The 25,485-nt window shown below is 43.6% G+C and overlaps 1 protein-coding gene across 3 annotated transcripts in view; it reads left to right on the top strand.

Moving 5' to 3' along the window:
* The window catches only part of CDKL2 (cyclin dependent kinase like 2), an 82,179-nt gene that overhangs the window by 37,399 nt on the left and 19,295 nt on the right, over positions 1-25,485 (top strand). For 2 of the 3 annotated variants that reach the window (XM_075202193.1, XM_075202202.1), the window contains 5 exons: positions 295-383; positions 3,862-3,991; positions 7,010-7,308; positions 15,259-15,355; positions 16,049-16,187. In XM_075202193.1, the coding sequence (XP_075058294.1) occupies positions 295-383; positions 3,862-3,991; positions 7,010-7,308; positions 15,259-15,355; positions 16,049-16,187 (754 nt within the window). The remainder of the gene's footprint in view (positions 1-294; positions 384-3,861; positions 3,992-7,009; positions 7,309-15,258; positions 15,356-16,048; positions 16,188-25,485) is intronic. The other variant, XM_075202207.1, reaches the window with a different exon arrangement.

The raw sequence follows: 25,485 nt of genomic DNA, 5'->3' as shown, positions 1-25,485 counted from the left end.
AAAATCATTATTTCTTATTTTTTATTAGGCACTTGCAATACTTTGAATAGTTTAGCATAGCCTACATACAAAATAGCAAGAAACATTTGTTAGAATTCATGCTGGAATATGTGATACTTCCAAATCACACACTATGTTGAGAAAAAATTACACATCATCTGCTTTTCACAATGTGCTCTTTAAACATTCCCAAAATTAGCATCTAATCACACATCTAAAAGTCACATGCTTGAAGACTCTAATTAAATAATGAGCACTGTCTTTTTTTTAACAATCATTTTATATGTTTTCCAGTACTGCTTACAAATTGACCCAGACAAGAGGCCATCCTGCATGACCTTGTTGCAGCATGATCTATTTAAGAAAGATGGCTTCTCTGAGAGGTGGGTAGGAAACACATTTATGGTATGGTTTCATTCCTAACACTGATTATACACAAGGCTAAATCTGCAAATTGGCATGCAGATGTTGGCCCAAAATAAGCACGATTCCCAAGAGTGATTCAATAATCTGCCAAATGCACCAAGGCCCTATGTAGTCCATCCATTCAGCCTGTGTTCTGATTGGCTGAACCTATCCAATTTGGTCAAATTGGAAATGGATCAAGTTGATTGTCATGTGAGAGAAGTGACAGGAATAGCCTGTGTGTGTCCAAGATATGTACATACTGGAATTAAAATTATACATTTTTACATAAGTGTAATTTACATTATGGTGTATTTTTTGCACCTTGTTTCATTTCAGTGCATCTGATGCATGTCAACACAGTTGAAAACTTACATTTATCTCAATTGGAGCACATTCTAAACACATTGCTTGGCAGTCAAGAAGCATTTACATGTTTGTATTGAACAAGATAACTTTCTGGTTTTTAACAGACACATGTTTAAAAAATGCAGATTTAACACATTTAGATGCATACTAAAATGCATATAAAACCCATATAAAATGCTTGATAAATGCAATGTTTATATCATAAATTATTTGTAGTGCACCACAATACTCTGCATCACTGTACAGTCAGAATTACAAATCAGACAAAATCGCACATAAAACATACAAGGATGATGAATGATGTGGAGACATAAGACAGAAGGTAAAAAGGGCCCTTCTTGTGAGAGATTGCATTCTAGACGAATAGGGCAATGCTGTTACAATAATAGCTAGTGGGACTCTGTGTGGACATGGGACTATAGCTTGTAGAACATGTAAAAAGAGCAGTATCAGGTGAGGGTAGGATAGGCTTTAGTGAAAAGGTGTGTTCTGAGAGAGTACTTGAAAGATTGAAGGTTGGGGGAGAGTCTGGTCAAGTGAGGTAGTGAGTTCTCTAAGCAGGGACCAGCACAAAGGGAGTTTTGGAGGCAGGTAATGGGGAGCCAGCGCAGGGTGTTTCAGGAGATCAGATAACAGGCGATTGATACTGCAATGGGAGATAATGAGAGAATGGATAATGGTTTTGACTTTACCATCCTGAGTGGGACAGGGGTATATTTTTCAATGGTTTGAAGGAGCAGACAGCAAGACAGAGCAAGGGACTGGATGTGTGGAGTTAAGTCGAGGGCTGAGTCAAGGATGACACAAAGACAGCTGGTTTGGGGAACAGAGGAGAGTGTGACGTTGTCAAATGTGAGGGAGGCTAGAGGAGGGGTAGTGATAGCAGGAGGGGGGAATATGATGAGTTCTATTTTGGACACGTTGCGTTTTAGGGCACCCAGGTGGAAATGGCAGAGAGACAGTTTGATACACAGGATAAAAAAGAAGGAGAGAGGACAGGGGAGGAGAGGGGTCAGAGGAGGATAGGTAGACTTTCACTGAGATAGTAGTGGAGGCAGAGGGCTGAGGACTGAGCCTTGAGTGACACCAACAGATAAAGAAAGTGTAGCGGACAATGTATCAGAACTAGAGACACTAAAGGACTGTTAACAAAGAAAGAAGGTTCAACAGGACAGAACAGTGCAGCACAGCAAAGGCAGTGTAAGGTCTCAAGGAGAAGAGGGTTCAACTGTATCGAGAGTGGCAGAGAGGTCAAGGAACATGAGTCGGGAGAAACGACCCTTTGATGAGATTTGGACAATGGTCACTTTTTTCGTGAGGGCAGTTTTAGGAGTGTAGAGGGCAGAAGCTCAATTACAGAGTTTCAAGAAGAGAGTGAGTGGTGAGAAAGTGGATCAGGCAGTTGTAGACAATCCACTAAAATATTTCTGAAGCAAAAGAGTGCAGATAAATGGGGCAGTAGCTGGAGACAGAGGTATGGTCAACAGATAGTAGAGATAAGCACGTGTAAAGATGAAAGGGAAAGTGCAAATGTAGAATTGAGGGTAGGTTGAAGAGGTGAGCTAAATGCCAGTTTCCCTTGGATGGGGGAGGGCAGGAAGTGGAGGAAGAAGAAGAGTGGAGTGTGAAGACCTCAAGGTAGGTAGGTGAGTGAAAGAGAAGGTGGGTATGTGTTGATTGATCTATCGAGGCAAGATTTTTTTGAAGGATGGTGTACATTTTGCCTTTAAAGTAAGTGGTGAAGTCATGGAGCAGTGAGGGGAGAAAGAAAGGGGATTGGGGTGGACAGAGAAGCATGTTGATGATAGCAAAAAGGCGACTGGGTTTGGTTGACTCAGTGGATACTAGGGATTTAAAGTAGGTTTGCTTGGTGAGAGGGAGGGTGGTATAGTATACATCTATAATGGAGTGAGTCGATGTAGGAGCAAGATTTTCATAGCCCTACAGTGTCAGTCAAAAACAAATAGCTCCAGAACCCAGTACATTGGCTACTTAAAAACTGAAAAATACATGTGATGGACAAAAACACCTGGGTAAATGAGGACACCAAAAGTATTCATGCAAAGAGCACAGGCAATGGACTACTGTGCAGTGGAGGAAAGTGATATGGTCAAATAACTCATACTTCACCATATTCTCGACAAAAGAACAAGTGAACTTATGGCACCAATCTAAAATTAGCAAACCAAACATACCTCCAGGTTCAGATCGAAGGAATAAAAGAAATATTAAGTGACATTAGATCTTACATACACTTAATATAGACACCTGGAAAAGTTATTTTAGAAATATAACCAGCATGCCAATAGGTTGAATATAAAGAATGTAATTGTTGTTTAAGCTGACTAGAGTCCTTCTTTCATTGTTTTGCTATTTTATATTACTGCTGAGCTTAGTGGTACTTTAACTCTATCACTCAAAATGATACTTCTACACATTTCATCAGGTGGTGCAACAAGGATATGGTCAGCAACCTTATTACAGCTGACACATTGACCCATAAATTTGGCATCACTGTCTTTAAAACTTATAATGAAACATCAATGTTAGTAGACAGCAGATACTAATGCTCTTTGGTTATATTTGATGAACATTTTTAATAAAACAACTATTAAAATGTATTGCGTTTATCTTACACACCGTTATATGCTATTCAACTGTGTTATAAAGTATTTGTAAAGTGGATTTGTGTTAAAAAACAGCAAAACACTTTTGTAATAAGCTGTTAATTCATCTACCATGATCTATAATCGTCTTAAATGACCATAGAAAGGTACTTCCCTCTCATTTGCATAAAATGCTGTTAAAACACAAAAACAGAATAGATACCAACAAGCAAACATTTCTGAAACAAATGTTGACAATATTTTTTAAATTATACCTTATGAAGTCCTGTTGAATTAGAAAGTTGTAATTTGTGGTGACATGCCCCAATTAGTCATTAAAGATCATAGCATAATATAAAGAATTAACATAATTATTAGTTACAATCCGAAATTAAACACTATTTACTACTGAACACTGAACACACAACAGCACAAGTTGCATGAAATGTAACTGTAAGTAACCATTCTTACTGTTCTGAAGGTTATCACAGGAAATCAGTGTCAAAGTCCAAAAGCTTTGTAAAGACAATCCAACTCAGCTCAAGAAAATAAAAAACAGCAAAAAAGAAAAGGATGATTACCCGGGAGATAAAAAAGCGCTGGCCATGCAGGTGAAATATCCTATATGCTTCTTTTATCCTAGCTCAGGTAATGCAAATGGACAGTAAGCAAAAGCAACCAATAAGCAATTAACTTACATTTATGTAGTTTAAGTTACACAATGAAAGCTAATTGGTGATTGGCTGCCATTAGGTACTACAAATTTGCACTTTTCCCATTTCTTAGCAAATACCCCCAATGTCAACTTACTCTGATTACTATGAATTTAAGAAAAATGGTCTTGATTAGTGGCACTATATAAATAGCTCATGATGATTATGATGATGATTATCATTCCACAAACTTCTTAACAGTATTCATGTTTATTACATTGGTCTTTTCAGCATGCTTGAAGCAGATGATTTGTTAAATAGCTTTTGTGGAAATATTTCTTCATTTTTGGGTTATATTACCGTAGATAGCCTTCTTATGGCCTATGCAAAATGGTAATGCATGGGATACGAACAGAGAATCCTGTACCAATGGAATACATATCACTGTATCTCCCTTGTCAGCACCAGTAACAGTTTATAACATATGATTGGTGTCTTGGTGCTATCCTGTAGTCAAACATGCCATTCAAGCACTGTAAGGGGCCAATTCAATTTGGCCATCTTAGTGTAGGAATAATGCGGTGCTAATTGTATTACCGTTAATACGTTAATTTTAACCTGGATATTTGCTTGCAGCCCTGAGTGCACAGGGCGTGTTATTTCTAGAATAACGTGGCCAAATTGAATCAGCCTCTAAATACACAAAATATCAATAAATATCAGCAAAGTCCCATGTATATATTATTATACAGACTGTAGATCCTTGTTCCCTCCTTCTGTTTATACACTCACTTGATAAATTGGGGATACGCACTTTTCTGATATAAAGATTGATGTTCCATTTCCCCACTGCATTAACATCCCTAACAAGCTGAACACCAATGGGGTTATGCAATTTATTGGATTTGTTCAAAACATTTTAACATCTAAAAGCGGTTTCTAGTGATTTCAAGACACTCCTTGCATCAATTGGTTTCCAGGTGGGCTCAATGGAACAGTGAAAACTGCAGGGACTAAAGACACAAGAAATAAAGAATATCAATCTTTATATCAAAAAAAGTGCCTGTCCCCCATTCATCAAGTGAGTGCATACACAAATGGTGGGAACAAGGATCACAGTCTGGATAATAATACATGGGACTTTACTAATGTTTATTAATATGTTGTTGTGGAACTTTGTATTTAGATTGCTTGATTTGCATGTTTGTCTACAGGATAGTGCCAAAGCACCAATTATAAGGCTCCGTTCTTGGCCCCCTGCTTTTCTCCCTCTACACCTCTTCCCTTGGTGTTCTCATCTGCTCCTTTGGCCTCCAGTACCACCTCTATGCTGATGATACCCAAATTTATCTTTCATCCCCTGACCTCTCCCCTTCCCTTCTGTTTCGTGTCTCCTCCTGTCTCTCGGCCATCTCATCTTGGATGTCCCAACGCTTCCTTAAACTCAATATTTCCAAGACCGAGCTCATCGTCTTTCCCCCTATCAGGACTCTCCCACCTCCCCCCCTCTCTATTTCTGTTAATAACACTACCCTCGTTTCTGTCCCCCAAGTCCGATGCCTTGGGGTCATCCTTGATTCCTCCCTCTCATTCAAGTCTCACATTCTGTCCCTCTCAAAATCCTGCTACTTCCACCTTCGGAATATTTGTAAGATACGTCCCTGTCTCACCATGGAAGCCACGAATACCCTTGTTCACTCGCTTGTTATCTCTCGCCTTGACTACTGTAACCTCCTTCTCTCTGGCCTACCTGATTCTCGCCTTGACCCTCTTAAGTCTATCCTCAATGCTGCTGCCCGCCTCATTTTTCTCTCCCGCCGCTCTGTATCTGCTGTCTCCCTTCAACAGTCACTTCATTGGCTCCTCATACCCTACAGAATTAAATTTAAACTCCTCACCCTCACCTTTAAAGCTCTTAGTCAATCTTCCCCTCCCTACATCTCCAATCTCATTTCTACCTACACTCCAACCTGCCCCATCCGCTCTGCCTGTGACCGCCGCCTCACTACTTCACTGATCACCTCCTCTCACTCTCGTCTTCAGGACTTTGCCCGGGCTGCTCCCCTGCTGTGGAACGATCTTCCACGTTCCATCAGGTTAGCATCTACTCTCAAAGGCTTCAAGCGTGCCCTTAAGACTCATTTCTTTATTCAAGTCTATCAGTCCTCCTCCTAACTTCCTTGTCCTGGCTCTCTCCCCAATTAGTACCACCCTTTTTGTGTCTCCCCCTTCCCTTTAGGATGTAAGCTCTCATGAGCAGGGCCCTCTTTCCCTGTGTGCTCTTTCTACTGTTCCTTCACCCCCTGCACCTCTTGGCCTGTTCCCTGTTTTCTTAAGCCTTGGCCTTCTTCTCGCTGATTTCTACAATCCCTTTCACTATCTGTCCCAGAGTTAATCTGATTTGCTTGTCCTCCAAGGCACACATAGTCTTAGTATATGTAACTATAATTCCAGCACCATGTAACAAACAACTATAGATCACTCACATATACCTGTGCTAGTTTTTTATGTCAGCAAATTTGGGACAATATCCCAGAACAACACAATTTAAAAGTACACAAAATGCTCACTTCACCCTTTTATTTATAAGGGTTTTTTTACTTTAGATTTATAAAAGACAAGCATGAAACCTCAAGATGTTTACTGCCATGAAGACAGAAATTGTGATGATTATAGTAGCAAAGTGAAAATAACATAATTGTATCAGACATTCATTAGCTTTGATCACTGTAGCGCATTTTAGAGTAATAAAAGTAATTTTCTGATTGGTTGTTATGGTTTACAGCATAGTGCTGTTTGCATCTTGTTATAATGATCCCCGAGATGGGGACACTCACCAAAGAATTACATGATAGGAGGTATACCTAACAACCTAGAGTTGTACAAAGGCATATGATGCCTTTTAGGTATTTTTCACCAGTTATCTTTGCTATAACATATCCAAACTTTTTTGTGCTTTTACATTTTTTTATGTAGGATTTCAATATTGAATCCAAAGGGAAGGATACAAAATCTTTAAAAGTGAAGATAATTAAAATGGAAACAGATAAGGCTGAGAAGAATGAAAGGACATCTAATACTAGCAATTTATTTAATGGATCAAATCAGAGCAGAACAGTACCTTATGTCACACTGAGAGAGTCCAACAACAGCCTAGATTATCACAAAAGCCCAGTTGGATTAATTCCTCCAATCAGCTACAACCTTTCTGCCATCTCTCCACATATGACATCCAATGCTAATGGATCATCTGGCTCTGGCCATGTCAGTTTCAGGTAAATAGGGAACATGTAAATGAGTGTCTTATTGTCTTCCTTCCGTAATACTTGTTGTCTTTTGATGATCAACTCTTTTCCTGTATGTGAGGATGAGGAGAGAATCATATCACATAAAACAGACATGGGATGTAAAGTCCATTAAACCGGATATACAAGTGGTATGAGATAAACATAAAAATCTATTTGGTCTTGACTGGCTTGTTATCGGGCCTGCTAGTAAATCCAATAGGACAATGGCAACTATGAACCTGTCATACAGCTTGACCAGCAAACCACCAGCTCAGTGCAACTTGACTTGCGTGTGTGCAGATCCAGTCATTTGGCAAGTGTATAACAACCTGATCTGCCCCAATTTATAAAACCTTAATTATATCCTAATTGTTTCATATACAGTTTCATGTTTTATACTGTGAATCTGATTCAAGTCCAAACACAACTTGCACGCAAGTTATATTTTAAAAAAGAACATGGAACTTGATCATAGTTTCAGCCATATTCAAATTCAAGCGTATCTCAAGATATATTTCAATTTGAATCTGGGTGTAAGTACACTCTGGCTAAACAGTACTTGTAATAAATAGACACACAGAACAGACGGCAGTACACACACATGTATATGTACAATAAAAGATCACATGAGAATGCATAAGGAAAAGTTTGTAATATAAAATATAAGAACAACTCTTAACAGTATAATCATTTTTAGAAATATTTATATATATATATATATATAAATATATATATATATATATATATATATATATATATATATATTCATTATTTTTTACATAAAATACATAAATAAAGATGCAATACGAACTGTACATACAATGTATTTTAATAGCCAGTGGCATGCATACGTGTACTTTTTAAATCAAAGAATATGGCGTGTCAGTCATCAATATCAGTCTGCATTTACACCTTACCTGTAAGGAAATAATTCGGCTGAAACCAAGTGCACTTACGAGAAACCCAGGATTTGAATCGGATGCATCTGCATCAGAATGCCTAAAGCTGGGTACACACTACAGAAATTTACTGTGGATCCGATTTCTGTAACCATTTTACCAACAACTGAAAGTCCTGATGATCATGTAGATTAATATATACACACCTACACAATTTTCCTTCAGATCTGTGGTCTTCATCTCTCATAACCATCTGCTGAAAAGAATGTGACTCTTCACATTCTATAGAGATCTGCCTACACTGCTGGTCATGAGTGCATACACACTTCCATGTTTGTCCGACATGGTTCTATCGTTGATTGTGATTTTTAGGAAGATTATAAAACCAAATCAACAGGTGCGATGTGCTTTGGTACGATAAAACATGATCGTGGGAGCTTACACAGTAATGCACTATCTGACCAAACAGTTGTTTATGGTGTGATCTGTACGATAATAGCATGAATTTTCTGTAGTGAGTACCCAGCTTTACTGTAACGCTCCGGTCCCGCAGATAGTACCTGTCTCGTTACCTGTAGTCCATTCATCTGGAAACTGCCATGTCCCAGCATCAGACATTCTCCAGTTCATTCATTAATTCAGCTATATTCAGATCTGTGCAGGTGCAAGCCTATTGCACTTCAGGACCTCCTCCCACTTTGTCATTGGCTAAGCACTTCTGGAGCACTATTTAAACCTCCTGGATTCACCTGTCTGATGCCTGTTCTTCAATCTCACTTCCTGCAGCCTGTGGTTCTGGTTCCTGTTCTCCTTGTGGTTTGCCTGTGTTCAAGTCTGCTCTCAGTTCGTGGTCCGTGCTAAACCATCGCTGTTCCAGTACCTCTCTTACCATCTCCAGTGTACTTCATCGTGACAGCTCCAGTTCTCTCATCGCTACCACTCAGAGCCACTATTACATCTGTGACTCCTCAGCTGCTATCACGAGTTACCTCTGCTACTCCAGCCTGCTCTCAGTCTCTGGCCGTGTTGAACCTTCGCTGCTCCAATACCTCACTTTCCATCTCCAGTGTACTTCATTGTGACAGCTCCGGTTTTCTCATCGCTACCATTCAGAGCCGCTACTACATATGTGACTCATCAGCTGTTACCACGGGTTACCTCCACTACTCCAGCCTGCTCTCAGTCTCTGGCCGTGTTGAACTATCGCTGCTCCAGTACCTCTATTACCATCTCCAGTGTACATCATTGTGACAGCTTCAGTTCTCTCATCACTACCACTCAGAGCCGCTACTACAACTGTGACTCATCAGCTGTTACCACGGGTTACCTCCGCTACTCCAGTCTGCTCTCAGTCTCTGGCCGTGTTGAATTACCGCTGCTTCAGTACCTCTATTACCATCTCCAGTGTACTTCATCTTGACAGCTTCAGTTCTCACATCACTACCACTCAGAGCCGCTACTACATCTGTGACTCATCAGCTGTTACTACGGGTTACCTCCGTTACTCCAGTCTGCTCTCAGTCTCTGGCCGTATTGAACTATCACTGCTCCAGTACCTCTATTACCATCTCCAGTGTACTTCATCGTGACAGCTTCAGTTCTCTCATCACTACCGCTCAGAGCCGCTACTCTCTCTGTGACTCATCAGCTGTTACTACGAGTTACCTCCATAACTCCAGTTTGCTCTCAGCCTGCAGTCGTGTTGAACTATCGCTGTTCCAGTACCTCTATTACCATCTCTAGTGTACTCTATTGTGACCGCTCCAGTTCTCTCATCACTACCGTTCACAGCTGCTATTTCATCTGGGACTCATCAGCTGTTACTACGAGTTACCTCCACCACTCCAGTCAGCCTTCAGCCTCTGGCTGTGTTGAACTATTGCTGCTCCAGTACTTCCATTACCATCTCCAGAGTACTTCATAGTGACAGCCTCTGTCCTCTCGTTGTATATCACAGAGCACCTATTATCCTAGTGACTCATTGGCTGCTGACCATCAGCCTATATTATTGTTGTTCCTGTATTTATACCACTCATCTGTGGACTCCATCGTCTCCATCCACTTCACCTGGCTCCCCCACATCGTTCTGCTGTACACTCACTCACGGGACCGCAACCTGCAGACTTGGTGCACCTAAGACCATACCCCCTTGCGGGGGTTCCTGGTGAAAACCACCTGTCTGTTAGACTCCGCGCCTGTGGGTGGGCTTAGCCATGTTCAATTTCCTGTAAGCCAACTGTGACAGTAAGAACAGGCCAAATGTCTGATCCCCCAGTGGAGCCTTCAGCAAGAGACTTGCTACAGCATCTAGTTTCACGCATCAAGCAACAGGATAGCATCCAACTGCAACTGTTACAATGTTTCCAGACTCGCAGTCGCCTGGACATTCTACAGGCTGCTCGGCCATCTGTTGCTGTCTCTCCTCAAGACCAGCGCTCTACTCCGCAGAGTCCGTCCTCTTCTCTGAGACTACCTACACCGGCAAAATTTGATGGGGACCCAAAACTCTGTCATGGTTTTATTAACCAGTGCTCCATACAGTTTGAACTACAGCCCCAAAATTTTCCTTCCGATAGGTCTAAAATAGCTTACATTATCTCCTTGTTGTCCGGTCAGGCCTTGGCATGGGTCTCTCCCCTATGGGAGCGAGAGGATCCTTTACTCAGCAACTACTTAGTCTTCTTAGCTTCTGATCTTTGATGAGCGCGGACAAGTTTCTTCAGCCTCTGCCAGCATTTTCAGGCTTCGTCAAGGTTCTAACACAGTCACCCAGTATGTCATTGAATTTCCTCAGAACTGTCCTGGAATAATGATGCCTTGGTAGCAGCATTCTGGCAAGCGCTATCGGACAAAATTAAGGACGTACTGGCACCCCAAGAACTTCCTACCACTCTGGATGCAATAATCTCTCTTTGTAATAAAGTGGACCTTCGCTTCCGCGAAAGGCCAGCGGAGAAAGAACATCCTAACTGCTCATCCTTCAAATACGCTCTTCGTTCCCACTTAACCTCTCCTCCTGAAGAGACTATGCAGATCGGGAGGACCCGCTTAACATCCAAAGAGAGGGATAGGAGACGTCTTAACAAGTTATGTATTTATTGTGGTGAGCCGGACCACTTTCTGAATTCCTGTCCAAAGAGGTAGGGAAATGCCAGGCCCTAGTCTGCTCCGGGGAGGTCAGACTGGGGACATGTAAATCCTTCCCATCCTCCGCCTGTTTTCTCACAGTTTCCGTATTATGAGGTTCCTCTGAAGAATCCTCTCAAGCACTAGTAGATTCGGGTGCTGCGGGGAATTTTATTTCTTGGTCTCTAGTATCTCAGTGTTCTATTCCTGTGTTACCCTTAGGGACACCTGTTACCATCACTGCCATTGATGGGTCTCAACTCCCGGGAAGTATGGTTCGCTACCAAACTAAACCACTTACTCTCCGTATTGGGGTTCTGCATTCCAAAACAATCTCATTCTTTGTTTTGCCGCACTCTGCCACTCCCATTATCTTAGGTCTGCCCTGGCTTCGTATACATTCTCCTAGCTTGGATTGCAATGCCTCTGAAATTCTGGCCTGGGGATCTCATTGTCGGTCCAACTGCCTAGCTCAAGTCAAGCCAGTTAAGATTCTATCTTCCGCTACCAAAACGTTTCTCCCAGGATTACCTCCTCAGTATCAAGACTTTGCGGATGTATTCAATAAGGTCCAATCTGAACTTTTGCCCCCCAACGCCCTTGGGATTGTCCGATAGAATTGCTCCCGGGGAAGTATCCTCCCAGAAGAAGAGTCTTTCCGCTTTCCCAGCCTGAAACTTCGGCCATGTCAGTATATGTCAAAGAAAATCTACAAAGGGGCTTTATCAGGCTGTCTGTCTCTCCAGCCGGAGCAGGCTTATTTTTTGTCAAAAAAAAAGACATGTCTCTCCGCCCCTGTATTGATTACCGAGGTCTCAATGCGGTCACCGTAAAAAATCGGTATCCTATACCTCTCATAACTGAGTTGTTTGACCGCATGAAGAGGGCCAAAGTTTTCTTGAAACTAGACCTTCGAGGGGCCTACAACCTGATCCGCATACGCTCCGGAGACGAATGGAAGACAGCATTTAATACCCGTGATGGTCATTACAATTACTTAGTTATGCCCTTCGGACTTTGTAATGCTCCAGCTGTCTTCCAAAGTTTCATTAACGAGATCTTCAGAGACCTGCTCTATTCATCTGTGGTTGTCTACCTGGACGACATCCTCATCTTCTCCTAGGATGTTCATTCACATCACCAACATGCCATTGAGGTTCTGTCTAGGCTCCGGAAGAACCAACTGTATTTTAAGTTAGAGAAGTGCTCCTTTGAAGCTTCCTCCATCCCATTTCTAAGGTATATCATCTCCGTTTCTGGGATACAGATGGACCCTGAGAAAGTTCGAGCAATCTGAGATTGGCCACGTTCAGCCACCCTCAAAGCGGTGCAACGCTTTTTAGGGTTCTCAAACTACTACAGACAATTTATCAAGGGGTATTCCACCATTTTTGCCCCATCACAGCCCTCACAAAGAAAGGGGCCAATACCAAGGATTGGACGGAGGAAGCTTTGGAGGCATTCACATTTCTGAAACGGGCCTTCTCTTCTGCACCCATCCTCAGACAACCCAATCTCTCGCAACCATTTTTTCTAGAAGTTGACGCCTCTGCTATTGGAGTAGGAGCAGTACTCGCCCAGAAGTATCCTCCTAACAAACTTCTTCCTTGTGCCTTTTTCTCCCGCAAGTTTCTACCCAGCAGAATGGAATTACACGATTGGAGACAGGAAGCTGTTGGCCATGAAGTTGGCTCTGTCAGAGTGGCGTTATCTTTTGGAGGGGGCTCAGCATGTGGTTACCATATTTACTGACCATAAAAATTTGTTATACCTACAGTCCGCTCAGTGCCTCAACCCTCGCCAGACCCGTTGGTCACTGTTCTTCTCTCGTTTTAACATCCATGTGACCTTCAAGCCAGGTCATCTTAACAAGAGAGCAGATGCACTTTCCAGGGCCTTCAACTCTGACCTGAACTCTGATCTACCTCTCAGTCGTCCCATCTTGGATCCTAAATGTTTGGTAGGACTCACTATGACCAATTCTCCTCCTCCTGGGAAAACATTTGTCCCTGCTTCTCTTCGGAAAAATTACTCCGCTGGTGTCATGCGTCCAAATTCTCCGGACACGCGGGGTTTCTCAAGACTTATGAGTTGATATCCCGCTCCTATTGGTGGCCTACTATTCGATCAGACGTCAAAGATTTTGTAGCTGCTTGTAACGTATGTGCCCAACACAAAAGTCCTCGTGCGAGTCCTATGGGTCCATTACAACCCTTGTCCATACCCACCAAGCCCTGGACTCATATCAGTATGGACTTTGTTACTGACCTTCCACACAGTAAAGGATGCAATAACATCTGGGTCATTGTGGACCGCTTCTCTAAGATGGCCCACTTTGTTCCTCTCACAGGTCTGCCGTCGTCATCAGTCCTCGCTCAACACTTCATAAAAGAAATCTTTTGTCTGCACGGTTGTCCCATGGATATTGTATCTGACAGAGGGGTTCAATTCACCTCTAAGTTCTGGCGCCCTCTCGTCCCGGCCGTCGTCATGACGACCGGGACGTCACTTCCGCTATGTCCCGGCCGTTGCCAAGGCAACGGTCGAGACGCTCTTTGGCTGTAGCGCCGCGTCCCGGCACCTAGGTCAGCCGGGCGCGTGCGCAAAAGAATATAGTAATTATTGCCCAGCTGGGCCCTGTTCTCCTGTCCTCCCGGGGAGGGTTTCCTATTGGTCCACACTAGTATTTAAGGCAGGAAGGGGCAAGCCCTCCCTGCCGGTTATAGTCCCTGCTTCCCAGTATACTACCCTGCTCGTTCTCTGGATATCCTCTGATCTGATTTTTGTTGCTGACCTTTTGCCTGGAATTGACTGTTTTTTGCCTGTGACCTTTTGACCTCTTGCTTGGATTTTGACCTCGTTTGCTCGCCTGTGACCCCTGATCTTTGGCCTGGATACTGACTCTGCTAGTTTGCCTATGACCTATTTGACCCTTTTCTGGACCTCACTTCGTTTTCCTGGGGTTCCCCCCAGTCAGTACGCAATTCACGACCCTCTGTAGTCTGCAACCAAGTCTGTCCCCACCACTAGGGGCTCCAGCGAACACCAGGCTCCAGAGCAGACTCCGGGTTTTGTGGTGCTGGCTGTTGGGGTTCCTAACATTTATATTATGGGGAAAATATGAATATATAATTATATTATCTGGCCAATACTATATGATTGCTTATTGGGTAATAATTATTTATCATTCACACATGTGGCATTGTACAATGCTCCCATGATATAATAATACAATAATATTAATAATATTCGTCCACATCGCCAGCCATTTTACATCACAGCCTCAAACCGCCCTATAGTAAATGCAGTAGTTTGGAATACTAAACCGCCGGCAATGTGTGGTGGCACCAAACCACCACCAAACACAATTTTTAGTACACTTACCCCTCTGTCTGTGGCTTCCTGGGGTCTCCAGTCCCATCACATGCAGCCTTGTTCTCAGTAACATAACAAGAGGACAAGTGACTGCCTCACACATGATCAACACACTAATTTATTGAAATAATCTGTGCTGCTGCGAACATTATGATGATTTGATTCCACCCACTTCAAAATAGCGTACACATGAAAAGTATTTTGTCCCTGGCCCATGCACCTTAAAAATCTCATGTGTGTTCATTGTCCCCTGCCCTAGATCTTGGCCTTTGTGACCTTTCCAGAAACCCAGGTCTGCCCTCATACTTTCCTTAGCTTTAATACTGACCTAAACCTGCAATCTTGCTTTTACCAGTAACATTGAAACTGATCTTCTGATAATGGGTCAGTCAACTGTTTGCAGTAAAGAAAAAAAAGATCAGTTTGATTCAAGCTATTGGAATAGTTTCCTTACCTAAAAATATTAGCAAACTTCCCTTTTAACTAAGGAATAAGGTACTAACTTTTTTTGAGTTCTTTTATTTTTGTTTTCTTAAAGGGGAGAAGAAAGGGGCAAAATCTTTGTAAGTTCTTATAAAAAAAATGGAAGAAAGCCCTCGCCAGGCAGTCATTACAATCCAAACCTTACGACAGTGGTGAGTTTATGCATTTTATATATCTTATACATGAGAATAACAGATCCTAAGCATTTAACATGTTGCTTGTCATTTATAAGTAAATCTTTTTCATTTATAAGTAAATCTTTTAAAGATAAAATAGATGGTCAACAAAATGGGATACTATATCTAAATTGTTTGGATTGCACAGGTCAAAGCATATATCAGATGGAAAAATATGAGAGGTGCAGATAGATAATTAGTTTCAGCTACAATGTTAACACTTAAGATCTTGGGGTATATTTACTAAACTGCGGGTTTGAAAAAGTGGAGATGTTGCCTATAACAACCAATCAGATTCTAGTTATCATTTATTTAGTATATTCTACAAATTGCAGCTAGAATCTGATTGGTTGTTATAGGCAACAGCTCCACTTTTTCAAACCAGCAGTTTAGTAAATATACCCCCTTGTGTTAAAGCCAGGTATGCTGTAGCCCATTGCACTGATTAAGGTTGTAGCTTCCATCTGACACTCCACACAACAATAAGTTAGCTAGTGCAGAATGACTAAAGAATAATTTAGCTTCAGTCTAGGTTAGATGTAATAAACTAGGGAAATTCCAAAAAATGTAGCATTTAGAATAGTGCTCTTTTTTGAAGTTGATGTTTAAAATCATCTGTTTGTTATTGTCCCTTAAGTCAGTCAGAAATTTAAATAATGTATTTGAAAGCAGGTTGGTAATGACAAGAGCCCTCTTCAACTAAACAAGAAAAAGTGGGAATTCTCAAGGGCTGACATGAGACTACCAGAGCTCAGCTATGGACATCTTCCAGAGCTAAAGGGCACGGACCGTGGGAGCCTTTATAGTGGTACAGATCTTTATCTTTTTTGTGTTCTACAATGTTACATTTAAAATGTAATTGATCAATGAGTAATTATGTGTTCTCATACGTTTTGTGATGTACCTGTACCTAATAAATTGTAGTTACTAGCAATAGTCATATGTCCAAGCACTGCCCCTGGTATGTGTAGTGTTACATTGCAGCCCACGTACAACAAATGAAGTAAAAATTAGCCATAGATAGCAGTACCCTCTGCATTGCATTTAATGTACTTATTACTAGACTGGGACTTTGCTTAATATTTTTGGTTTGATTTTTTTTATTTTTGATGTGTGCTGTTGATGATTCAGAACATTAAAAATTATGTTTTTATTAATGAGAAAAACATACACTGCATCTCTGTCAACTATCAGTTTCTAGTTTCCTTTTTTTAAAAACTATTAGCAAAATGTTAAAGTACAGATCATGTTCAGTACATTAGTTGTTGCAATAAGCATATCAATAAATAATATTCTAACATCCCCAATTGACAACGTCTTCACATGTGAGCCTTATTTTCATCTCATCTCTGAGAACTTCACTTAGTGTTGTGATTTCTTTGCCTTCCTTAAAAGGAAAACATTCCTTTGCCTGGGGAAGCCTATTTAACACACTTGATGGGTTTTTTATGTCTAGGGCTTGTAATTTGTTTTCATTTTTATCACATTTTTAAACATTTAATATTTATTTGTTTTTGTTTTCATTTTGGAGATAAATGTCTGTCATGATTTCTTCACCCCAGTATGTCATTGGCATATCTGCATCAGAGAGTACTGTTCTTTGCTATACCATTCTGTTTAGGATTGTGTGATCTGGAACACAATTCCATTCTTTTTCAAGGTGGCTTGTGTCTTACCAGTTCTATAGTTAGTCCCATTATCTGACCATAGCATATCTGGCATTCTGCCACTATTCCTTCTGATATCATATACTGCCTGTTAGCCATGGCAACTTATTGTGTTGGTCAAGGTGAGAGAAGGACTGTTGCTCCTGGTCAATACTTTGCATTCTTTGATGACACGTCTACACTTATGTTATAGGAAACCACAATACCATAAGAGTTGTCATGCTCTTTTATAGCACTTGACCTTCTGATGATTACTTTGCTAAATCATTCTAGCTTTCCGAGCTCTGTGGTGGACCTTCAGGTGACCAGATTTCACGTTTCATGTCATTGACTATAGTTCTTACTCCAATTGTGTGTTTTTGATGCTGATTCTGGACACATTGCATTACTTGTGCTCTCCTTTTACCACTTTTATTTATTCACAAGCTTGCCTTTATAATATTCACCCTGTCTGGTCAAGCATCAAGTGCAGTCACAAATATTTTCTAGCTGTCTAGGAGACAATTTCTAAAGTACTCTTTAAGTAGTCCTGCCTTTGCTGACCCTTCATCAGCTTAGCTTGATATAGACTTCTGGAATGCCATATATTGCTGTATTTGCTCTTTCACGCACTTTCTGTAGGTCCTCCCAAGTTTCCTTGGCAGTTTCACATATGCATATATACACAATTTAAACCTCACATGTACCTTCTCGATTATATCATCCGGGAGTGGAATAAGCCTGGTGTCACTCACCGGAGTGTGAGTGCCTCCACTCTGGTACGTGGTTCTCCATCTTTCCCGCTCACACCTGTGTGGAACCGTGGCCGTCCGCCATCCTGTTGCACTGGGCATGCGCAGGTCCCTTTAACAACTACACCTGACCACTAATGTGATTGATGGATCAATCACCCCTCCCTACTTAAGGCACCTGCAGCCTTAGGTAGGGCCTGATCTTGAAGTCTCACTCCCAGTGAACTTCTATAGGTGTGTGCAGTTTCCAAACTGCTTCCAGCTCTACTCCTGTGTGCAGTTTCCAAACTGCTTCCAGCTCTACTCCTGTGTGCAGTTTCCAAACTGCTTCCAGCTCTACTCCTGTGTGCAGCTTCCAAACTGCTTCCAGCTCTACTCCTGTGTGCAGTTTCCAAACTGCTTCCAGCTCTACTCCTGTGTGCAGTTTCCAAACTGCTTCCAGCTCTACTCCTGTGCAGTTTCCAAACTGCTTCCAGCTCTACTCCTGTGTCCAGTTTCCAAACTGCTTCCAGCTCTACTCCTGTGTGCAGTTTCCAAACTGCTTCCAGCTTTACTCCTGTGTGCAGCTTCCAAACTGCTTCCAGCTCTACTCCTGTGTGCAGTTTCCAAACTGCTTCCAGCTCTACTCCTGTGTGCAGCTTCCAAACTGCTTCCAGCTCTACTCCTGTGTGCAGTTTCCAAACTGCTTCCAGCTCTACTCCTGTGTGCAGTTTCCAAACTGCTTCCAGCTCTACTCGTGTGTACAGTTTCCAAACTGCTTCCAGCTCTACTCCTGTGTGCAGTTTTCAAACTGCTTCCAGCTCTACTCGTGTGTACAGTTTCCAAACTGCTTCCAGCTCTACTCCTGTGTGCAGTTTTCAAACTGCTTCCAGCTCTACTCGTGCTTCAGCTTCCAGGCTGCTCCCTGCTCAACTCAGCGGCGGTTCCCATACCGCTACAATGCTTCACTTCTCAGCTGATTCCGGATCTACACAACTGGGTATGCTCTACTGACTATTGACTATTGCCTATTGCTCGCATACCAGTTGTATCCATTGTTGTTTGCTGCACAGGGTACAAGTACCCATATAGACTGTGTTACTGCATTGCTTCATTTTGGACAAGCTTTCACTCAAGCTACGATATCTCCTCACGCTACTACTTAGCGTTATTGTGCATATCTGCTGTGACCAGCTTCTCCTCCCTGCAAGGCATCTACTCCATACAGACTATTCATTGTGCCTTCCATCTCTGCCTCACAAGACATTGCTCTACTCGCGCTGTTTCCATACAGCCACAGTTTGCCTTTCAACTTCACTCTCCTGCACCTGGACAAGTCCTCATTCCTTCTCACAGCAGTGGTACAACTTGCTGCACGCAGACCACTGACTTCCCTGCTACCTACCCGCACCTGGACAAGTCCTCCTATCACAGCGGTGGTACAACTTGCTATACGCAGACTACTGACTCTCCTATTACCTACCTACACCTGGACCAGACTCCTCACCATACCGGTGGTACAACTTGCTGAACGCAGACCACCGACTACCCTGCTTCCTACCTGCACCAGTACTATTCTTCCCATCACTGCAGTGGTACAACTTGCTGTACGCAGACCACTGACTCCTCCTCTACCTACCATCACCTATCCACGTCCACTCCTCGTGTCTACATTATTTTCAGCCTGCAGTTTACTGCTCCAAGTCGCTGACTTTCCTCTAACCATAGCTGCAAGTCGCTGACTTCCTCAGACTATCTCTACTCTCCTGCTGTTGTGTCGCTCCAATCATTCACCTGCCTGCTTTGAGGTGCGTGCCATAACCCCGCCTCTCTAGCAGAGTTCCATCTGGTGAAACTCGGGTAAGCAACTCCTAGTGCCCGTGACAGTAAGATCAGGCCATGACAGACCCAGGATTGGAACCAACAGCTAAGTAGATGCTGCAGCATCTGATCACTCGGGTAGAACAACAGGATGTTCGGCAGCAACATCTGTTCCAGTGTTTCCAGACTCTGGCCACCCGAGGAGTTCCTCTACAAACTGATTCAGTGACTGTTGAACCTCAAGCGCCTTCTCCTTCCCCAGTGCCATCCCAGGTGTCTACTGCTTCCACGCTACACCTGCCTACTCCCTCAAAATATGATGGAGATCCCAAGACGTGCAGAGGTTTTTTGAATCAGTGCTCTCTCCATTTCGAGCTTCAACCTCACCATTTTGCCACTCACCGTGCCAAGATTGCCTACCTCATTTCTCTGTTTTCCGGACAGGCTCTTGCGTGGGCCTCCCCTCTGTGGGAGAGAAATGACCCCCTATTGGAGGATAGTGCACTCTTCATTTCCACGTTCCGCAAAATTTTCGATAAACCTGGCCGCGTTGTCTCTGCGGCTTCCAGCATTCTCCGACTACGCCAAGGATCACACTCTGTGGCCCAGTACGTCAGTCAGTTTCGGATACTCGCCTCTGAACTACAGTGGAACACCGAGGCCCTGATAGCTGCCTTCTGGCAGGGTCTGACGGATAAGATCAAAGACGCACTGACCACACAAGAGTTACCCTCCTCCTTGGACGATCTAATTTCCCTATGTCATAGGGTAGACATGAGATTCCGTGAGAGGGAGTCTGAAAGAACAAGCACCTCTAAGGGGTTCACTCGCCCATCACCTCAAGTTCGTCATCTTCCCCCTCCAGTGGAACCCATGGAGGTAGGACGTTCTAAGTTAACATCTAGAGAGAGGGATCGACGAATACAAAATAGACTCTGCATCTATTGTGCTGACCCTACTCACAGCCTGAACTCATGTCCTAAGAAGTCGGGAAATGCCAGGCCCTAACCAGTTCTGGAGAGGTAAGGTTAGGGTCCCTGGACTCCTCTCCATCTTCTATGGATTCCAAAGTGTGTGCATTTGATGTTACCATCTTCTTAGCCACCAAATCTTTTATCTCTCAAGCACTTCTGGATTCCGGCGCTGCCGGCAACTTTATCTCCAGTGCTCTTGTTAACCAGTGGTCCCTACCAGTGGCCCCGTTAAAAACCGCCATAGCGGTCACCGCTATAGACGGCTCTCGCATCATTAATGGACTTATCACCCACTGTACGACTTTTTTGACCCTTCAAATTGGAGCCTTACACCGAGAGAAAATCTCTTTGCTGGTCCTTCCTGCTACTACTAGTCCCATCGTTCTTGGCCTTCCATGGCTTCAGCTTCATTCACCACAAGTTGATTGGAGTACTCCCCAAGTCACATCCTGGGGCCCGGATTGTCATCATAGATGCCTAACCCGAGTGGTACCACTCAAAATCAACAGATCATCTATAACACCTGGTCCTCCGTGCCTTCCTCCACAGTATGCCCCGTTCGCTGACGTGTTCGATAAGGCGCAATCTGAACGCCTGCCACCTCATCGGGCATGGGATTGTCCCATAGATTTACTACCTGGCAAAAACCCTCCTAGGGGCCGTGTATACCCTCTCTCGCTACCAGAGACACAGGCTATGTCAGAGTATATCAAGGACAACCTTCATCGCGGATTCATTCGACCTTCCAGCTCTCCCGCTGGAGCGGGCTTCTTTTTCGTGAAAAAGAAAGATGGGACCTTAAGACCCTGCATTGATTATCGGGGGCTCAATGCCATAAACGTAAAAAATCGGTACCCGATTCCTCTTATCACCAAACTCTTTGATTGTATAAAAGGTACTCGGATTTTTACCAAACTTGATCTCCGTGGCGCTTACAACCTAATCCGGATCAAGTCAGGCGACGAATGGAAGACAGCATTCAACACCAGGGATGGGCATTACGAATACCTAGTTTTGCCCTTTGGACTGTGTAATGCCCCAGCTGTCTTCCAAGGATTCGTGAACGAGATCTTCCGGGACCTATTATACTTGTGCGTTGTAGTTTATCTGGACGACATTTTAATCTTCTCTCAAGATCTTGTCTCCCACCATCAACATGTGGCAGAAGTCCTCTCCAGACTGCGGAAGAACCTCCTATTCTGCAAATTAGAAAAATGCTCCTTCGAATTATCCCAAATTCCATTCTTGGGTTACATCGTGTCAGGAGTAGGTCTGCAGATGGACCCAGACAAAGTTAATGCCGTTCTACTTTGGCCCCAGCCAACTACCCTCAGGGCTATACAACGCTTCCTGGGGTTTGCGAATTATTATGAACGTTTTATCCTGAACTTCTCATCTATTGCTTCTCCTATTGTGCCCCTGACCAAGAAGGGCGCCAATACTAAACACTGGTCCTCCGAGGCCCTTCACGCTTTCCAAAGCCTTAAAGAAGCATTTTCTACCGCCCCTGTTCTTCGGCAGCCTGACGTAAACCTTCCCTTCTTTCTCGAGGTGGACGCCTCCAATGTCGGACTAGGAGCTATTCTCTCCCAAAGATCTGAGCAACAGAAATTCCATCCTTGTGCCTTCTACTCCCGGGGTCTTCTACCCGCGGAAAAGAACTACACCATCGGTGACAAAGAACTGTTGGCAATAAAAGTCGCATTGGAGGAGTGGAGATATCTACTGGAGGGGGCTCATTATCCTGTAACCATCTTCGCCGTCCACAAAAATCTCCTCTATTTACAAACAGCCCAATGTCTAAACCCTCGACAGGCGAGGTGGTCACTTTTCTTTTCTCGCTTCGAACTCATTATAACGTTCAAACCTGCAAAGAACAGGAAAGCAGATGCCTTTTCCCGGGCATTTGCCCCTCCTTCTGACATCCTGGATTCTTCCGATCATCCTATACTGGATCCCAAATGTGTGACTTTGGCCACTTCGTCCACCAATGTGCTACCGTTTGGGAGAACTCTTTTTCCGCCATCTCTACGCAAGAGAATATTGTCATGGTACCATTCTTCACGCTTCTCTGGACATTCTGGTGAACGAAAGACTTTTGAGATCCTTTCCCGGAGTTATTGGTGGCCTTCTATCAGAAAGGATGTCAGAGAATTTGTGGCCGCTTGTGAGATCTGCTCTCAATTTAAGTCTTCCCGCAGAACACCAGCGGGATTGCTCCAACCACTACCTATCCCTACCAAACCTTGGACCCACATAAGTATGGACTTTGTCACCAAACTTCCTCTTAGCAAGAGATGTAATACCATCTGGGTAGTGGAGGATAGATTCTCCAAGATGGTTCACTTCGTCCCTCTCACCGGATTACCATCTTCTTCTACCTTGGCTGACCATTTTATTAAAGAGATTTTTCGAATTCACGGCTGTCCGTCCGAGATTGTGTCCGATAGAGGAGTGCAGTTCGTCTCCAGATTCTGGCGAGCCCTTTGCAAGAACTTGGGTATCCGACTGTCTCTATCATCGTCTTACCATCCCCAATCAAAAGGCCAGACCGAAAGGGTCAATCAAGATCTCAAGACCTTCATAAGAATCTTTTCCTCAGCCAATCAAGATAATTGGGTAGATTTACTCCCGTGGGCTGAGTTTGCCCACAATAACATGTACCATGAGTCTTCAACAAAAACTCCTTTTTTCGTGGTTTACGGTCACCATCCGTCTCTCCCAGAGTTTCCTGCCCTCCCTCCCACCCAAGTCCCTGCGGTGGAGAGACTTTGTCAAAACTTTAAAACCATCTGGACTCAGGTGAGATCATCCCTGAGGAAAGCATCAGCCAGATACAAATTCTTCGCAGATAAAAAAGAGGCGAGCCATTCCACCACTCAAGCTTGGAGACCGTGTATGGCTTTCTACAAAAAACATCCGCTTGAAGGTTCCGTCCATGAAGTTTGCGCCACGCTTCATCGGACCATACAAGATCACTCAAGTCATAAATCCAGTATGCTTCAAGCTGTCACGGGCACTAGGAGTCTTTGCCCAGGATATCACCAGATGATGGACTTACCAGAGTAATATAGCTGGTACTATGGTTCTCTGGTAGCAGGGTGACAACGGAACAGGAGAAACAGCAGATGGTGAGAGAATGCTCAAGGAAAGTCTATGACTAGCAGCAACTGGTAATGAGTAGATGAATGTACACGAGGAACCAGATGGACAAGGAAACGTGAGGAGAGTCAGTGGTCTGCGTATAGCAAGTTGTACCACTGCTATAGTGAGGAGGAATGTCCAGGAGTAGCAAGGAGGTAGTGAGAGTCAGCTGTCTGCGTATAGCAAGTTGTACCACTGTCTATAGTGAAGGAATGGAATCCAGGTGAAGGTAGGTAACGGGGAAGTCAGTGGTCTGCGTGTAGCAAGTTGTACCACTGCTATGTGAGAGGATACTTGAAACTGCTGTCACAGGGAACAGGAGTCAGTGAGGAGGGGCACGAGGAGATGAATGTAAAGCAGAGTATACACGGGGCACACAGAACTTGATCCCACGATGATATCCACAATACAACAATAACTGACAAGCGCTGCTTGAAGTATACAAAGTCACAATAGCAATCCAGGCAATAGGAAACAAAGTCAATGGTAACAATAGCTTCAGTGGATAGGAGGCTCCGGAGAAGAACACAACTCAGTCCAGATGGATATGCAATACAAAAGCAAAGTCAATGGAACGTATGCATACCGAGGTTCAGGAGAGCAGGCTGTCAGAGCGACGTGCAGGGATACCTGAACGGCTGAAGGCCGGCAGGAGGAGAGACCACTGGAGGGTGGAAGCGGTAATCAGGTTGGTGCAGCGCACGGCAGATAATCCAGAATCAACGAAGCAATACACAGGAAGCAGTAGTAAGTGAAACTGGAAACATGATGAACACGGGAGAGTTGAGGCTGTCTGGTATCCAGTAGTAGAGGTGGAGGCAGCGGAGAGAAGGCACGCTGAACACGGGAGAGTAGAGGCGGTCTGGAACCCTGTAGTAGTAATGGAGGCAGCGGATAGGAATCAGCTGAGTGCAGGCACGATGAACACAGGAGAGTTGAAACGAACAGGAACTCTGTAATAGTAATGGAGGCAGCAGATAGGAATCAGCTGAGTGCAGGCACGATAAATACAGGAGAGTTGAAGTGGTCTGGAAACCACAATAGCAGTAAACAGGAATCAGCAGAAGCTGAATACACGAGGAACACAGGAACACCTTCAGAGGCTCATGGGGAATGAGACTCCAAGATCAGGCAACCAGGTAATGATCACAGCTGGTTTAAATAGGGAGGGTTGCCTGGTCATCCAATCAATTAAAAGCAACAGGTATTGAAGGCTTGATAAGGGCTGCACATGCGCAGACCCTCAGGATGGCGGACGGCCACGGTTCCTGAACACACGGGAAATGGCACTCACAGTCCGGTGAGTGACAGTACCCCCCCTTTTAAAGGTGGGCACAGAACACCTGGAACCGGGTTTGTCCGGAAACTTGGAATAAAACTTCTTAAGAAGAGCTGGAGCGTTGAGATCTTCTGCTTTGATCCATGACCGCTCTTCAGGACCAAAGCCCTTCCAATGAACGAGGAAACGAAGAACTCCTCGCGAAATTTTTGCATCCAATATGTGAGTAATCTCAAAGTCCTCCTCTTGATGAATTTGAACTGGCCGAGGTGCTGAAGGAGGGACCGAGAAACGGTTGATGATAAGAGGTTTGAGCAAAGACACATGGAAGGCATTGGAAATACGAAGGTTCTTGGGTAGTAGAAGTTTGAAACAAACTGGATTTATCACTTGAATGATCTTATACGGACCAATAAAACGAGGAGCGAACTTCATAGATTGGACCTTCAAACGAATATTTTTGGTTGATAACCACACACGATCTCCGATTTTCAGTGGTGGAATAGCTCAT

The sequence above is a fragment of the Mixophyes fleayi genome, chromosome 1 (genome assembly GCF_038048845.1).
Source record: "Mixophyes fleayi isolate aMixFle1 chromosome 1, aMixFle1.hap1, whole genome shotgun sequence".
NCBI lineage: Eukaryota > Metazoa > Chordata > Amphibia > Anura > Limnodynastidae > Mixophyes > Mixophyes fleayi.
The sequence above is the reverse complement of the archived record's forward strand: the minus strand, read 5'-3'. Positions and strand labels throughout refer to the sequence as shown.